Genomic DNA, 18,543 nt, shown 5'->3' on the forward strand with positions numbered 1-18,543 from the left:
CTCTCTCTTCCCCATAGGTATAGGCAGTTACCCCCCTCCCTCTCTCTTCCCATAGGTATAGGCAGTTACCCCCCCCCTCTCTTCTCCCATAGGTATAGGCAGTTACCCCCCTCTCTCTTCCCCATAGGTATAGGCAGTTACCCCCCCTCTCTCTTCCCCATAGGTATAGGCAGTTACCCCCCTCCCTCTTCCCCATAGGTATAGGCAGTTACCCCCCTCCCTCTCTCTTCCCCATAGGTATATGCAGTTACCCCCCCCCTCTCTCTTCCCCATAGGTATAGGCAGTTACCCCCCTCCCTCTCTCTTCCCCATAGGTATAGGCAGTTACCCCCCCCTCTCTTCCCCATAGGTATAGGCAGTTACCCCCCCCTCTCTCTTCCCCATAGGTATAGGCAGTTACCCCCCCCCCCTCTTCCCCATAGGTATAGGCAGTTACCCCCCCCTCTCTCTTCCCCATAGGTATAGGCAGTTACCCCCCCCCCCTCTTCCCCATAGGTATAGGCAGTTACCCCCCCCCCCTCTCTTCCCCATAGGTATAGGCAGTTACCCCCCCCTCTCTCTTCCCCATAGGTATAGGCAGTTACCCCCCCCCCCTCTCTCTCTTCCCCATAGGTATAGGCAGTTACCCCCCCCCCTCTCTCTTCCCCATAGGTATAGGCAGTTACCCCCCTCCCTCTCTCTTCCCCATAGGTATAGGCAGTTACCCCCCCCCCCTCTCTCTTCCCCATAGGTATAGGCAGTTACCCCCTCTCTCTTCCCCATAGGTATAGGCAGTTACCCCCCCCCCCTCTCTTCCCCATAGGTATAGGCAGTTACCCCCCCTCTCTCTTCCCCATAGGTATAGGCAGTTACCCCCCCCCTCTCTTCCCCATAGGTATAGGCAGTTACCCCCCCCCCCCCTCTCTCTTCCCCATAGGTATAGGCAGTTACCCCCCCCCCTCTCTCTTCCCCATAGGTATAGGCAGTTACCCCCCTCCCTCTCTCTTCCCCATAGGTATAGGCAGTTACCCCCCTCCCTCTCTCTTCCCCATAGGTATAGGCAGTTAACCCCCCCCCCCCTCTCTCTTCCCCATAGGTATAGGCAGTTACCCCCCCCCCTCTCTTCCCCATAGGTATAGGTAGTTACCCCCCCCCTCTCTTCCCCATAGGTATAGGCAGTTACCCCCCCCCCCTCTCTTCCCCATAGGTATAGGCAGTTAACCCCCCCCCTCTCTCTTCCCCATAGGTATAGGCAGTTACCCCCCCCCCCCCTCTCTTCCCCATAGGTATAGGCAGTTACCCCCCCCTCTCTTCCCCATAGGTATAGGCAGTTACCCCCCATTGCATGGCCGGTATTTTTCATCCAAACTTACCGGCACAGCCCGGAATCTGAATGAAAATACCGGCTGTGCCGGTAAAATACCGGTAGGGTGGCAACCCTAGCCCCGACATACCATATATATATATATATATACAGTGACCCCCCCGACCTACGATGGCCCCGACATACGATCATTTCAGCATACGATCACTCTCAGAGTCCATCACATGGTGAAGGCAGCATCAACATACGATGCTTTTGTATGTCGGGGCCATCGCATAAACGGCTATCCTCCAGCACAGACTGCTTCAGCTGCCCCCGGATAGCCGTTTACGGTGCCCCGTGTGGTCCGCTGATGATCACTTACCTGTCCTCGGGGCTCCGGCGCGTCCTCTTCGGGATCCTCTGCATCGTCGGCGCTCTCCATCGTCGTCATCACGTCGTCTTGTCATCCAATAGGAGCGGCGTGCGTAGCGACGTGATGGCGGCGACGGAGAGCGAGGATGCCGGGGAAGCAGAGGCCTTGCCGGAGCGTCGGGGACACCTCGGGAACACGGCGACAGCGATGGACGGCGACATCCAGGGCAGCGGTGACGAGCGGTGACGGTCCGGAGTGGCGGGGACAGGTAAGTATAACCTCCAATACCAGTGGTCTTCAACCTGCAGACCTCCAGATGTTGCAAAACTAAAACTCCCAGCATGCCCGGACAGCCGTTGGCTGTCCGGGCATGCTGGGTGTTGTAGTTTTGCAACATCTGGAGGTCCGCAGGTTGTAGACCACTATCCTATACTTTACATTGCACGGATCCCTCAACATACGATGGTTTCAACAAACGATGGTCCATTTGGAACGGTTTCCCATCGTATGTTGAGGGACCACTGGATACACCTGGATATAGTGGGTTTAGAGGCCTTCTTGCCCTTATTAGGACCCTGGAAAGAAACAAATAAATGTTCCTCCTTCCTGAAATGGAATTGTTCTTTCAAGATAGGTCTTGAGACATCGGACGACATCTAAATTCTTGGTCCTCATTTTCTGGAAGGATCCACATTTGGGTAGAAAAGTAGGGAGGAATCTCAATAGGACCTTGTCCTCGATAAAAATAGTCTAAGGCTCCTTGGAAGATAAAGCCGGTAACTCACCTACTCTATTGGCCGAGGTGATGGCTAATAAAAAGGCTGTTTTAACCCCTTAAGGACCAGGCCATTTTACACCTTGGGACCAGAGCGTTTTTTGCACATCTGACCACTGTCACTTTAAACATTAATAACTCTGATGCTTTTACTTATTATTCTGATTCCGAGATTGTTTTTTCGTGACATATTCTACTTTAACTTAGTGGTAAATTTTTTGTGGTAACTTGCATCCTTTCTTGGGGGAAAAATCCCAAAATTTTATGAAAAATTGAAAATTTTGCATTTTTCTAACTTTGAAGCTCTCTGCTTGTAAGGAAAATGGATATTCCAAATATATTTTTTTTGGTTCACATATACAATATGTCTACTTTATGTTTGTATCATAAAATTGATGAGTTTTTACTTTTGGAGACACCAGAGGCTTCAAAGTTCAGCAGCAATTTTCCAATTTTTCACAAAATTTTCAAACTCACTATTTTTCAGGGACCAGTTCAGTTTTGAAGTGGATTTGAAGGGTCTTCATATTAGAAATACCCCATAAATGGCCCCATTATAAAAACTGCACCCCCCAAAGTATTCAAAATGACATTCAGTAAGTGTATTAACCCTTTAGGTGTTTCACAGGAATAGAAGCAAAGTGAAGGAGAAAATTCACAATCTTAATTTTTTACACTCGCATGTTCTTGTAGACCCAATTTTTGAATTTATACGAGGGGTAAAAGGAGAAAATGTTTACTTATATTTGTAGCCCAATTTCTCTCGAGTAAGCACATACCTCATATGTCTATGTAAAGTGTTCGGCGGGCGCAGTAGAGGGCTCAGAAGCGAAGGAGCGACAAGGGGATTTTGGAGAGTACATTTTTCTGAAATGGTTTTTGGGGGGCATGTTGCATTTAGGAAGCCCCTATGGTGCCAAAACAGCAAAAAAAAACATGGCATACCATTTTGGAAACTAGACCCCTTGAGGAACGTAACAAGGAATTAAGTGAGCCTTAATACCCCACAGGGGTTTCACAACTTTTGCATATGTTTCCCCCCAAATTTCACATTTTTGCAAAGGTTTAATAGCAGAATATACCCCCCAAAATTTGTAACCCCATCTCTTCTGAGTATGGAAATACCCCATGTGTGGACGTCAAGTGCCCTGCGGTCGTACTACATTGCTCAGAAGAGAAGGAGCGCCATTGAGCTTTTGAAGAGTGAATTTGTTTGGAATGGTAGTCAGGGGCCATGTGCGTTAACAAAGCCCCCTGTGGTGCCAGAACAGTGGACCCCCCCACATGTGACCCCATTTTGGAATCTACACCCCTCACAGAATTTAATAAGGGGTGCAGTGAGTATTTACACCCCACTGGCATTTGACAGATCTTTGGAACAGTGGGCTGAGCAAATGAAAAATTACATTTTTCATTTTCCCGGACCACTGTTCCAAAAATCTGTCAGACACCTGTGGGACGTAAATGCTCACTGCACCCCTTATTACATTACATGAGGGGTGTAGTTTCCAAAATGGGGTCACATGTGGGGGGGATCCATTGTTCTGGCACTATGGGGGCTTTGTAAACACGCGTGGCCTTCAATTCCGGACACATTTTCTCTTCAAAATCCCAATGGCGCTCCTTCTCTTCTGAGCATTGTAGTTCGCCCGCCGAGCACTTTACATTCACATATGGGGTATGTTCTTACTCAGAAGAAATGGGGTTACAAATTTTGGGGGGCTTTTTTTCCTATTTTCCCATCCAACTTTAACGAAAATCTGTCAGACACCTGTGGGGTGTAAATGCTCACTGTACCCCTTGTTACATTCCGTGAGGGGTGTAGTTTCCAAAATGGGGTCACATGTCGGTATTTATTTTTTTGCGTTTATGTCAGAACCGCTGTAAAATCAGCCACCCCTGTGCAAATCACCAATTTAGGCTTCAAATATACATAGTGCGCTCTCACTCCTGAGCCTTGTTGTGCGCCCGCAGAGCATTTTACACCTACATCTGGGGTATTTCCGTACTCAGGAGAAATTGCGTTACAAATTTGGGGGGTCTATTTTTCCTTTTACCTCTTGTGAAAAAAAAAAGTAAAGGGCAACACCAGCATGTTAGTGTAAAAAAAATTTTTTTTCACACTAACAGGCTGGTGTAGACCCCAACTTTTCCTTTTCATAAGGGGTAAAAGGAGAAAAAGACCCCCAAAATTTGTAGTGTAATTTCTCCCGAGTACGGAGATACCCCATATGTGGCCCTAAACTGTTTCCTTGAAATACGACAGGGCTCTGAAGTGAGAGAGCGCCATGCGCATTTGAGGACTAAATTAGGGATTGCATAGGGGTGAACATAGGGGTATTCTACACCAGTGATTCCCAAACAGGGTGCCTCCAGCTGTTGCTAAACTCCCAGCATGCCTGGACAGTCAGTGGCTGTCCAGAAATGCTGGGAGTTGTTGTTTTGCAACAGCTGGAGGCTCTGTTTTGGAAACACTGCCGTACAATACGTTTTTTATTTTTATTGGGGGGGGACAGTGTAAGGGTGTGTATATGTAGTGTTTTACTCTTTATTATGTGTTAGTGTAGTGTAGTGTTTTTAGGGTACATTCACACTGGCGGAGGTTTACAGTGAGTTCCCTGCTAGGAGTTTGCACCGCGGCGAAAAATTTGCCGCAGCTCATACTTGAAGCAGAAAACTTACTGTAAGCCTGCCCGTGTGAATGCACCCTGTATCCTGTACGTTCACATGGGGGGGGCAAACCTCCAGCTGTTTCAAAACTACAACTCCCAGCATGTACTGACAGACCATGCATACTTTTGCAACAGCTGAAGGCACACTGGTTGGAAAACCTTCAGTTAGGTTCTGTTATCTAACTCAATATTTTCCAACCAGTGTGCCTCCAGCTGTTGCAAAACTACAACTCCCAGCATGTACTGATCACCGAAGGGCATGCTGGGAGGTGTAGTTATGCAACAGCTGGAGGGATCGCAACTACAACTCCCAGCATGCTGGGATTTGCAGTTTTGCAACATCTGGAGAGCTACAGTATAGAGACCACTGCAAACTGTGGCCCTCCAGATGCTGCAAAACTACAAATCCCAGCATGCCCTGACAGCAAACAGTTGTGTGGGCATGCTAGGAGTTGTAGTTTTGCAAGATCTGAAGGGCTATAGTTCATAGACTACCATATAGTGGTCTCAAACTGTAGCCCTCCAGCTGTTGCAAAACTACAACTCCCAGCATGCCCAAACAGCTGTTTGCTGTTTGTAGTTTTGCAACATCTGGAGTGCTACAGTATAGAGACCACTATATAGTGGTCTCGGACTGCAGCCCTCCAGATGTTGCTAGGCAACTTACCGGCTTCCGTCGGATCCAGGGAGCTTGCTGCACGACATCGTCGCCCGCCGATCTCCGACACCGATCGTCGCCCGCAGCCTCCGCAGATCGGTAAGTTGACTCTGGCGCCGCTCCTCTGTCGGTTTCCCCGTCCTGCCCCGCCTATTGTGGGTGGGCAGAACGGGGAAAATGAAAGTTAACCCCCCCGCCCCTGATCTGCTATTGGTGGTCGCGTCTAGACCACCAATAGCAGGGATAGGAGGGGTGACACCCCAGCCACCTCACTCCTATCTATCTCTTCAGGGGGATTGTGGGTCTCTTAGACAACCCTGATCTCCTTATATTCCGGGTCACCATAGACCCGGAATGGCGCAAATCGCAAGTGTGAATTCACTTGCGATTTGCGCCGATCGCCGACATGGGGGGGTCTGATGACCCCCCTGGGCATTTGCGCGGGGTGCCTGCTGATAGATATCAGCATTCACCCCGGTCCCCGCCCGGCGTGCGGCTGGGAACGAAATTCCCACGGGCGTAAAGGTACGCCCTTGGTCCTTTAAGTACCAGGGAGCAAAGGCGTACTGGATGGGTCAATGTCCTGGATGGGTTCAAACGGGTGAAGAGACAACTTCTTTAAAGGGGTACTCCGGCGCTTAGACATCTCATACTGTATCCAAAGGATAGGGGATAAGATGCCTGATCGCGGGGGTCCCGCCGCTTGGGACCCCCATGATCTTGCACGCAGTACCCCAGTTAAAATCAGTCCCCGGAGCATGTTCACTCCGGGTCTGATTACCGGCGACCACAGGGCCGGCGGCGTGTGACGTCACGCCTCCGTCCCCGTGTGACGTCACGCTCTGCCCCTCAATGCAAGCCTATGGGAGGGGGTGTGACAACTGTTGTCATGCCCCCTCCCATAGGCTTGCATTGAGGGGCGTAGCGTGACGTCACACGCCGCCGGCCCTGTGGTCGCTGGTTATCAGACCCGGAGCGAACATGCTCCGGGGACTGATTTTAATTGGGGTGCTGCGTGCAAGATCACGGGGGTCCCCAGCGACAGGTCCCCCGCGATCAGGCATCTTATCCCCTATCCTTTGGATAGGGCATAAGATGTCTAAGCGCCGGAGTACCCCTTTAAAGCCAAAGGTAGATCCCTAGGAGCAACTGGTCTAATAATTCTGGGTCTGAGGCGAGACACAGCCCTAATAAAAGATTTAAATTCTGGTACCAAAAGAAGTCTCCGGTGAAGAACCGCAGGTAAAGCCGAAATCTACACCTTTAATGTACTGGGTGAAAGTCCTTTATCGAAGCCATCCTGAAGGAAATCCAAGATCTCAGGATTAAAGGGGTACTCCGCCCCTAGACATCTTATCCCCTATCCAAAGGTTAGGGGATAAGATGTCAGATCGCGGGGGTCCCGCTGCTGGGGACTGCCGGGATCTCAGCTGCAGCACCCACCTCAACGGCTTCTGGCAACGCTGGAGGCTTCGGATCCCGACCACGCGAGCGAAAGAGCGTGACGTCACGACTCCGCCCCTCAATGCAAGTCTATGGGAGGGGGCGTGACATCCCCCCCAATGCAAGTCTATGGGAGGGGATGTGACGTCCCCCCAATGCAAGTCTATGGGAGGGGATGTGACGTCCCCCCCCAATGCAAGTCTATAGGAGGGGGGGTGACGGCCCTCCCATAGACTTGCATTGAGGGGCGGGGCGTGACCTTCTTGATCTTTCTCAATACCTTGGGAATCATTGGCACAGGGGGGAACACATACGCTAGATGGTAAGTCCAGGAAATGGTCATGGCGTCTACTACTAACGGATTGTCCCCCGGATACAGGGAGCAAAAAATCTCGAGTTTCGCGTTGACTTTTGTGGCCATCAAGTCCCCCTCTGGTACTCGCCACATTTCGGTTAGTTGAAGAAACACTGACGGGTTTAGTGACCATTCCCCTGGTAGAGTGGTGTCCCTGGATAGGCAGTCCGCGAGCACATTGTGTGTCCCCCTGATGTGAACTGCAGATATCCGTGATAACCAGTTCTCCGCCCAAGACACGATCTTGTCTACTTCTCTTAGCAGGGTTCCTGATCTGGTGCCCCCTTGCTTGTTGATGTAATATACCGACGCCATGTTGTCAGTCCTGATCTTTACTGGCTTCTCCCTGAGGAGAGGGGAAAAGCCAAAGCACTGTTACATGGGAGACAGTGTCGGTGCAAAGCGGGACTAAAAAAAACTGTGCATCAGTCACAGGGTGAGCCGATTATATGGGCTAGAGGGGAGGAGGCTCCTAATTGCTTTGACTATTAAAATTCCTAACGTCCTGTCGGCGCACAAGGGCGTGAAACACCCCATATTGTGCTGCTGAACGGAGACGCTAGGGAACAGACGAAGAAGACGGACACAACAAGAGGCTCCGCCCCAAACCCCAGAACACCACGCCCCCTCTCCTCTCCCTCATTCCTATTGGTGGAGTAGTCGCCATGGTTACCACTTCCTCCTAGTGTCCGTACTATGGAGCCATCAGTGATCAGTATTAGGGTCTTGATCCCGGTATTGGCCCCGATACCTAATCCTATAGCTACAGTCCGGAGCCCATCAGCCAGTAATACTGGAGGAGAGGACGGGCCCCATCAGTACTAGGTCCACTCCATTAGGGGCCACCCAGCTTTATATACTGCCCGCCACCCAGCTTTATGTACTGCCCGCCACCCAGCTTTGTGTACTGCCCGCCACCCAGCTTTGTGTACTGCCCGCCACCCAGCTTTGTGTACTGCCCGCCACCCAGCTTTGTGTACTGCCCGCCACCCAGCTTTGTGTACTGCCCGCCACCCAGCTTTGTGTACTGCCCGCCACCCAGCTTTGTGTACTGCCCGCCACCCAGCTTTGTGTACTGCCCGCCACCCAGCTTTGTGTACTGCCCGCCACCCAGCTTTGTGTACTGCCCGCCACCCAGCTTTGTGTACTGCCCGCCACCCAGCTTTGTGTACTGCCCGCCACCCAGCTTTGTGTACTGCCCGCCACCCAGCTTTGTGTACTGCCCGCCACCCAGCTTTTGTTGTCCCCCATCTACATTTCCACCATTGTTGTCCCCCCATCTACATTTCCACCATTGTTGTCCCCCCATCTACATTTCCACCATTGTTGTCCCCCCATCTACATTTCCACCATTGTTGTCCCCCCATCTACATTTCCACCATTGTTGTCCCCCCATCTACATTTCCACCATTGTTGTCCCCCCATCTACATTTCCACCATTGTTGTCCCTCCATCTACATTTCCACCATTGTTGTCCCCCCATCTACATTTCCACCATTGTTGTCCCCCATCTACATTTCCACCATTGTTGTCCCCCCATCTACATTTCCACCATTGTTGTCTCCATCTACATTTCCACCATTGTTGTCCCACCATCTACATTTCCACCATTGTTGTCCCCCCATCTACATTTCCACCATTGTTGTCCCCCCATCTACATTTCCACCATTGTTGTCCCCCCATCTACATTTCCACCATTGTTGTCCCCCCATCTACATTTCCACCATTGTTGTCCCCCCATCTACATTTCCACCATTGTTGTCCCCCCATCTACATTTCCACCATTGTTGTCCCCCCATCTACATTTCCACCATTGTTGTCCCCCCATCTACATTTCCACCATTGTTGTCCCCCCATCTACATTTCCACCATTGTTGTCCCCCCATCTACATTTCCACCATTGTTGTCTCCATCTACATTTCCACCATTGTTGTCCCCATCTACATTTCCACCATTGTTGTCCCCATCTACATTTCCACCATTGTTGTCCCCCCATCTACATTTCCACCATTGTTGTCCCCCCATCTACATTTCCACCATTGTTGTCTCCATCTACATTTCCACCATTGTTGTCCCCATCTACATTTCCACCATTGTTGTCCCCATCTACATTTCCACCATTGTTGTCCCCAGTGCTGTGGAGTCGGAGTTGAGGAGTCAGAGGAAATTTTGGGTACCTGGAGTTGGAGTCGGCAAACAATGCACCGACTCCTACTAAATAGTTACTGCAATGCCACCCACCCAAGTCAGTGTCGAAAAATTATTTTCAGCCCTAAAAATAATAAAGTCTGACTTAAGAGCCTCTATGAAAGAAGATCTGGCAGAGGCAATTCTCTTCCTTAGAACTCTACATTGAATTGATTTGCTAAGCCTATAACTACATTTCAAGATTAATACAGTGACCCCCCCCCTCACCTACGATGGCCCCGGCAAAATGCTTAAACTGCTGCCGGATAGCAGCTTAATGTTCCCCGTTTGGTGCGGTAAGTATTACTTACCCCTCCACGATGCTCCGGGGTGCCCTCCGGGTCCAGCGCTGGTCTTCCGGTGTCTTCTCGGCCCTCTCCGATGACGTCAATACGCTGCTGCGCACATCATACAATAGGAATGGCGTACGCAGCGGTTTAATGACGTCGCTACGCAGGCCCAGTAAGGCCTTGCGGAAGACAGCGGAGGACCGAAGAAGACAGAAGAGGACCGGAGAAGACAGCGGAGGACCGGAGGAGACAGCGGAGGACCAGGAGAGCCCAGCGGAGGCCCGGGGACACCATCTCGAGCAGCGGGGACAAGTGAGTACAGCTTCCTATACTTTACATTGCACGAATCCCTCAACATACGATGGATTCGACATACGATGGCTCGTTTGGAACGAATTACCATCGTATGTTGAGGGATCACTGTATAAACCATTTCTAGGTTTTACAGATTTTGTTTTTGGTTCATATAGATCAGCTTTGTTTTTGTTCTAAAACAACCAAAAGTCTCTATGACAACGCACCATTGCTCCCAGACACGGCCACCACTACCTTAGCGACGCTTCCTTAGAGACAACTACTTCCGCCCACGGTCTGGATGCACCTCGGAGGTCCCCGGCTACCAATAATCTGTCCAACACTTTTCTACTACACTGGCATGTCATTCCTGCATGTCACCACCTGGATTGTATTCTCATCTTGATTCTACTTGTCTTTATTCATGCTAATGTCGATTATTTGTTTTTTCTGCAAGTGATGCTTCATTCACTGCATTGTAGTTTGGCCCCTCCCCCTTTTATTTTGCCGCCAAATGTAACTGTATTTAAACTTTGTATGTACTGTATAGCACTATCACTGATCTGAAGAAGGGGGAGTTGTCCCACGAAACGCGTTATCCTGTTTACTTTGCTTTATTCTCAGTAAAGCGGTCCGGCTTTGTTCCACATCACTTCTCGGGTCCGATCCTTCTTTTCCACACTGGAAACCACAGGATTTTTTTTTGCATCATTCCATGGTACTTCCTCCAGGTTTGGCAAGCCCTTTCCTGAACCCTTGGCTTGGCAGATGTCTCCAGCATTGTTACCCTGCTTGGTGGGTTGATACACAAGTTTTCCACTCACTCCAGGTGAGCACCCATTACCTACGGGCAACCTGTGCCCACCTGCCTCTACTTCATCATTCCTTCTTTATTTGCGGTAACACACTAGGCGCCCCCCGCTGGTCTTTACTTTTCTCTTCAAATACATATTATACAGACATGATGGGAGTTTTAGCTTTACAATAGCTGGAGAGCCACATGAACCAAGGTTATTGGGGGGGGGGTCCCAGCATTTTGACCACCACCAAAAAAATGGGCTGCTTATTCTATAATGCCCGGGCCTATTTTTGATTCCAGTTCGGCCCTGCCTGTAAGTCACTTATATCATTGTGTATTCTCTTGACTGTGTCCCATCAGTGCTGTAGTCACTGATATCTTTGTGACATGTATGTTGCCTTTATAATATACATTTGCATATTAATACAGAGGAGTCGGAAGTAAAAGAAACTGAGGAGTCGGAACATTTATCTACCGACTCCACAGCCCTGGTTGTCCCCCATCTACATTTCCACCATTGTTGTCCCCCATCTACATTTCCACCATTGTTGTCCCCCATCTACATTTCCACCATTGTTGTCCCCCATCTACATTTCCACCATTGTTGTCCCCCATCTACATTTCCACCATTGTTGTCCCCCATCTACATTTCCACCATTGTTGTCTCCATCTACATTTCCACCATTGTTGTCCCCATCTACATTTTCACCATTGTTGTCCCCATCTACATTTCCACCATTGTTGTCCCCATCTACATTTCCACCATTGTTGTCCCCATCTACATTTCCACCATTGCTGTCTCCCATCTACACTTCCACCATTGCTGTCTCCCATCTACACTTCCACCATTGCTGTCTCCCATCTACACTTCCACCATTGCTGTCTCCCATCTGCATTTCCACCATTGTTGTCCCCCCATCTACATTTCCACCATTGCTGTCTCCCATCTGCATTTCCACCATTGTTGTCCCCCCATCTACATTTCCACCATTGCTGTCTCCCATCTACATTTCCACCATTGTTGTCCCCCCATCTACATTTCCACCATTGCTGTCTCCCATCTGCATTTCCACCATTGTTGTCTCCCATCTGCATTTCCACCATTGTTGTCTCCCATCTACATTTCCGCCATTGTTGTGTCCCCCATCTACATTTCTGCCATTGTTGTCCCCATCTACATTTCCACCATTGTTGTGTCCCCCATCTACATTTCTGCCATTGTTGTGTCCCCCATCTACATTTCTGCCATTGTTGCGTCCCCATCTACATTTCCGCCATTGTTGCGTCCCCCATCTACATTTCCACCATTGTTGCGTCCCCCATCTACATTTCCACCATTGTTGCGTCCCCCATCTACATTTCCACCATTGTTGTCCCCCCATCTACATTTCCACCATTGTCCCCCATCTACATTTCCACCATTGTTGTCCCCCATCTTTGGCGCCGCTCTATGTTATCGATGTCTTTTTGTAGGTGAGGTCTCCAGAACTGACCCCATTAGGACATCGCTGTCTATTATTCAGTGGAGGAGTTGGAGGACACAAGGATCTGTACCAGGACATAGTCATGATGGAGGATCACCGGCCCCTCACATCACAAGGTAAGAGGAGACATATACATTAGGAGGATCATGTACAGGAATGATGGGGGTCATTGTCCTCTGAGATGAATCTGACACTGATTGTATGAGATGGTTTGTAGTAATGTCCGCCATGGACGTGGGGTCTAGTCAGGGCCCCGTATTATATTGTGTTGTCAGATCATAGTTTGGAGTCTGCTGTTAACCCTTTACATTCTATATAGATTGATAAATGACGATCACATAGGAGATGACCTTGTCCAGGTTATGTATACAGCAGAAGGGTGAACCCGGCCAAGAGGGAGGACAAAAAGTAACCAAAACTGAGGGAAGAAGGGAATGGAGGATAAAGAAGAGTCTGGTGTAAAGAGAGAGAAGAGAGATCGGGTCCAGACAGATCCGTCAGGACTCTACCCCCAGAATCATCAGCTAGAACAGCAAATCACTATCAGACAAGAGATAAAAGGGCGGATTACATGGAGAAGATCACCCAGTGCTTCCTTTAAGGCCATGTTCACACCGCAGAATATCTGATATTCCCCTCACATTCCGCTCAGCAAAACCAGACGCAAGATTATTCGCAGTTTTGTGATTTTTGTGCTTTCATTTGAGTCCAATTAACTCCGAAAACTCCATAAAATAGAAGATATTGTGTAAACAACTCGGGGTAATAGACCTGGATCACATCACAGAACAGTCATAAAATGCCCCGTATATGGTATTATATTCACAATATGTACCTCAGTAATTATACAGACCCCAAAACCAAACACAGGTAATGATGGGAAATCTATCGCACTGACGTCTCTGTAGTGTAGAATTGTGTGGACAGGTCGGCTGCCATATTGGGAAACAGGACCGACATGAGGGAATTATTATTGTAATAAAGATATAAAGAGAAATACAGTGTTACCCTCCCTCAAATAACTTGTCCTAAAATAATCCTCACCCTCCCTAACAGCGGAGGACACCCCCCCCACTTCACCCTACCTAACAGAGGAGGAGGCGCCCCCCCCACTTCACCCTACCTAACAGAGGAGGCCCCCCCACTTCACCCTCCCTAACAGCAGAGGAGGCCCCCCCACTTCACCCTACCTAACAGAGGAGGCCCCCCCACTTCACCCTACCTAACAGAGGAGGCCCCCCCACTTCACCCTCCCTAACAGTAGAGGAGGCCCCCCCACTTCACCCTACCTAACAGTGGAGGAGGCGCCCCCACTTCACCCTACCTAACAGTGGAGGAGGCCCCCCCACTTCACCCTACCTAACAGTGGAGGAGGCCCCCCCACTTCACCCTACCTAACAGCGGAGGAGGCGCCCCCCACTTCACCCTCCGGCTATGCTGCCGATTCTGTTTCCTACAACTGGTGACTACTTTCCTGTCCTCTTCATATCCCGACCCCCTGTGTCCGTAATGTATGGAATAGGTGATGGTGGAGGAATCTCCTTCCGTAATGACTCCTCCCCAGGATACGGGCAGCCGGGGTAACCTCTCCTCCAGCCTGAAGAGGCGTACATTGTCTGTCTGTGTACTGTCATGGCCCCACAGATATTTAACCCCTCATTCACCTCTGAGAGAGGAATAGTGGTCACATGACAGAGAACTTGTGGTTATATAGACATAGAGACTTATCCCACATGGTCCCTGGTGGAGGAGACTTTGGAGCAGTCGTTTTCTTACTACAGAAAGTTTGATAGAAGACGGAGCCGCAACTGTGCGTTCCCTCTGTGGACATATAGAATCCTCTAATAAGGGATCAGAGACCAGATTTCTACCCCAGATGACCCATTTATTACCGAAATGTCTGTGTCTCCTCCACCTGCTGACAATGGATTCCCCTGAGGAAGGAGTGACAGCCGAGTCTCTGTAGGGACCAGCAGCTCCGGGCCTGGGATTTCACTGCGGGTCTGACTGGATTATCTGATGTTTTATCAGAAAGTGGGGGAGGGGCAGAACATTGTTATTGAGGCCTGATAAATAACCTAGAGGTGAGCAGTGTATGATATATATAGATGGATATACAGGAGCTGATGTATTCATTCACTGTGTGTTCCCTACAGATGGAGTCATTGATAGAAATCCACCCGAGAGGTGTCCCCGTCCTCTGTATTCCCAGGACTGTCCAGAGGGAAATGTCCCAGAGAAGCATCAGGTAGATGGCGCTAAAGTCCCCCAAAATATGACCAGAAAGTGATTGACCCCAAGATCAACTTACATTTTCTTCCTATCTCTTTAGGCTGAAGATCTGATGGATATTAAGGCTGAGGATAAAGATGAACCAGAAGAGGAGACGGATTTCGTGGCCGATCAGCAGTGTAAGGAGGGGGAGACTTTTATTGGTGGAGGGTCTCCTAGATACTACTACACCCATCATCTGATCATCACATGGAATAATCTATTCATCACTGTGTGTTCCCTACAGATGGAGTCATTGATAGAAATCCACCCGAGAGGTGTCCCCGCCCTCTGTATTCCCAGGACTGTCCAGAGGGAAATGTCCCAGAGAAGCATCAGGTAGATGAGGCTGATCTTATATCTCTATAGGGGGGTCCTGCAGTCATAGATGGGGGGGATAGATTTTGGGGGTCTCTGTTGCTCCTCCTGTCTGCTGTATTGTAGTGAATTGTTCTATATGTCACATCAGGGGGGAGATCTGACTAATACTAAAGTGGAGGATGAAGAAGAGAGGATGAGGGGCCATCACCCATGTATGAGGGAAGTGAAGGAGGAAATTCCAGGAGGTGTTACCCCAGGTATGTAATAATTCCAGGAGGTGTTGTCCCGGGTGTGTAATAATTCCAGGAGGTGTTAGTCCTGAGTAGGTAATAATTCCAGGAGGTGTTACCCCAGGTATGTAATAATTCCAGGAGGTGTTGTCCCAGGTATGTAATAATTCCAGGAGGTGTTAGTCCCGGGTGTGTAATAATTCCAGGAGGTGTTGTCCCGGGTGTGTAATAATTCCAGGAGGTGTTGTCCCGGGTGTGTAATAATTAGAGGAGGTGTTAGTCCCGGGTGTGTAATAATTCCAGGAGGTGTTGTCCCGGGTGTGTAATAATTAGAGGAGGTGTTAGTCCCGGGTGTGTAATAATTCCAGGAGGTGTTAGTCCCAGGTGTGTAACATTTCCAAGAGGTGTTGTCCCAGGTGTGTAATAATTCCAGGAGGTGTTAGTCCCAGGTATGTAATAATTCCAGGAGGTGTTAGTCCCGGGTGTGTAATAATTCCAGGAGGTGTTAGTCCCGGGTGTGTAATAATTCCAGGAGATGTTTTCCCGGGTATGTAATAATGCCAGGAGGTGTTTTCCCGGGTGTGTAATAATGCCAGGAGGTGGGGCGTGGCTTGGATGGCTGCCTGAGCGGACGTGTGTGAGGAGAGCTCCTGTCATCCTGTAATTCATCCTGCGGATATCCCTACCATCCTGTTTGGTTACGAGTGCTGCCATACCTTGAGGGGCCCCTGCTGCTTGGGGGAACCTTGTGGAGGTACTGTTTGGAGGAGAGGCGGCATCGGGAGCGAGCCCAGCTGCGGGGAACGATCTAGGCCCTGAAGCCTGCGGCCTCTGGTGTCCCTTCCGGCTGCCGACCGAGAGCTGCTGCGCTCCCTGGGGAGCTGAAGAGGCCTCTTACCTGGACTGGTGGCGGATCGGGATGGGCCCGGTGAGCGGGTGAAGTGTGTGGCCTGCGGGGGTGACTGGCAGGGATCCTCTCTGTGGCAGCGGCGGGGTCCTGGGCACCATCTTGGGACACCCCCTCTGTCTCCGGCTGTTAGTTTCTGCGCGGGGAGCCGCGCTGGTGCCTCCGAACGCCGGCGCTGAGTGCAGGGCCCCCGGACGTCCTCAGAGGCTGCGGTGAGGAAACCTTGTGGCAGCGGAGGTGTGGTGCAGGTGGGAGAGGAGCCTTGTGCTGTGCCGGCCGCCATCTTGTGCGCCTGCAGGGCCTCTTGCCGGGGTCCCTGCGTTTCCCTCAGTGAGTGCCTGGCCCTTCTGTGCGTGGTCGGCGGGCAGCTGCCTGTGAGAGGAGGGCGCCCACAGTACCCGGAGTCTGAACAGCTGGATGTACAATATTCCATGCTGTATCCTGCCAGGTTGAGGGTGGCTGCCCTGGGTTCCACCCACTTCTTTGAAGGAGTAGATGCTGCTGTGAGATGGTTGGATTCCCATGAGTTCCAGTTGCGCCGGAGGGCCCGTGAAGGCTCCCCGGGACCGGACCCGGACTGAACTGTTCCTCCCTGTGCTCACGCTGATGGGACCTTGCTACTACTTGCTATGTGAGACATATTGGGCTTTGTTTTTGGTGGACATCTGTGTCTCTCATACCTATTATTCTTCTAGTTATATATGTGTGACCTTTATATTACCTTATTGTCTGCTTATTTTTCACTACTGTGCGGCCTCGGGGGATTGTGGAGGGGAAGATGCACACGTGTATACTATGTGGGATATCTATGCTTCCTTTTCATTTTAGGAGCTGAACGAATGCATACCTGCTTGTGTTCGCTTGGCCGTTTGTACGCCTGCTGTATGCTCTCACTTTACTGCACAACTCCTGTTATGTTTCATTGATACGATTGGTTATGAGTGGTGTGGGTATACTAGTGCCCCTGGGTGCCGCGTGATGCAGCGACTTGTGTGGCTGTTTTTGTGTTTTCTTTTGGGGTGTTTGTTTGTTTTCCGTCTCTCCCTATGTGGCTGTACGTACTGTTTGTGGGGTTCCTGCGGATGTGTGGTTGTGCTCCCTTGAATCCAGTGTTGCCGGGCTCGTCCTCTGCTGCTCCAGTATCCTTGATGGCGGTCTTTAATTTTATAGGATGGAATGTTAGGGGGTTGGGGGATGTGGCGAAGCACTATGCCATTTTTAACTCTGTGAGACATTTTCACCCTGCCATACTCTGCCTCACTGAAACTCCTCTAACAGTAGAAACTACCTCGGCCCTTCATAGGGCATGGGTCGGTCATTCTTACCATTCTACCTTTGTCTGCTGATCCACAAATCCATTCCGTTTCAGGCTATCTCCTCTAGCATTGACCCTGATGGTAGATTTGTCTGTGTATTGTGTGAGGGGTCTCATCGACTGATTATTATAGTTGGTGTATATATTCCTCCCCATTATAGTGGTGATATCGTACGACCTATCCTCACTATAGTATCTGGATTCCCAGTGGCCCCTGTGCTTGTGTGTGGCGATTTTAACCAGATTTTGGATGCTTCCAAAGATAAGTTTTGGGGAACTCAGGCTCCTCCCTCATCTAGGCCTACTGGCCTTGCTAAGCTGTTGATGGAAATAGATTTATATGATCTGTGGCGTCTCCGTAATCCCTGTGTTAGACAGTTCTCCTGTTACTCGGCCATGCATGGCACCCTGTCCAGGATAGACATGGCAGTTGGGGATGAGACCATGGCTGGACTGGTTAGAGATATTGAATATTTGGCCAGGGGGTTGTCGGATCACTCCCCAATACGTTTGCAAATTTATTTAGGGGGGGGATGCTGGTGGGGTGCGCCCTCTGTGGAGACTGAACCCGTTCTGGCTCCATTTGCTGACTACTGCTGAATTAGTTGGTGTAGAACTCAGGGACTTTATTGCCCTTAACGATGGTTCGGCTTCTGTCTCCATGGTCTGGGACTCTCTAAAGGCGTTCACGCGCGGTCTGTTTATTCGAGACATAAGTATTCACAAGTCCTTCACTAGAGAGAGGGGTGTAAAGTTGTCACTGTCTGTCGCTGAAGCTAGCTATGTCTTGCACCCTACTCCTAGGGCGGAGGAAGTGTGGCTGAGGGCACAGGATGAATATACTAAATACTTGGAGGAGACGGCCGAACATAAGAGAAGAGTAA

The 18,543-nt window shown here is 50.0% G+C and overlaps 1 protein-coding gene across 4 annotated transcripts in view; it reads left to right on the top strand.

Moving 5' to 3' along the window:
• Positions 1-18,543, top strand: part of LOC130282857 (zinc finger protein OZF-like) — a 40,159-nt gene that overhangs the window by 16,110 nt on the left and 5,506 nt on the right. Inside the window, exons 1-6 of one of the 4 annotated variants that reach the window (XM_056531769.1) lie at positions 10,966-11,161; positions 12,605-12,731; positions 14,772-14,863; positions 14,948-15,026; positions 15,134-15,225; positions 15,356-15,464. In XM_056531769.1, the coding sequence (XP_056387744.1) occupies positions 11,048-11,161; positions 12,605-12,731; positions 14,772-14,863; positions 14,948-15,026; positions 15,134-15,225; positions 15,356-15,464 (613 nt within the window). In that variant the 5' untranslated portion in view covers positions 10,966-11,047. Of the gene's footprint in view, positions 1-10,965; positions 11,162-12,602; positions 12,732-12,934; positions 13,486-14,771; positions 14,864-14,947; positions 15,027-15,133; positions 15,226-15,355; positions 15,465-18,543 lie in introns of those variants that run through there. The other 3 variants (XM_056531945.1, XM_056531860.1, XM_056532028.1) reach the window with 3 other exon arrangements.

This window comes from Hyla sarda, chromosome 1, assembly GCF_029499605.1.
Source record: "Hyla sarda isolate aHylSar1 chromosome 1, aHylSar1.hap1, whole genome shotgun sequence".
In the NCBI taxonomy this organism is placed as follows: domain Eukaryota; kingdom Metazoa; phylum Chordata; class Amphibia; order Anura; family Hylidae; genus Hyla; species Hyla sarda.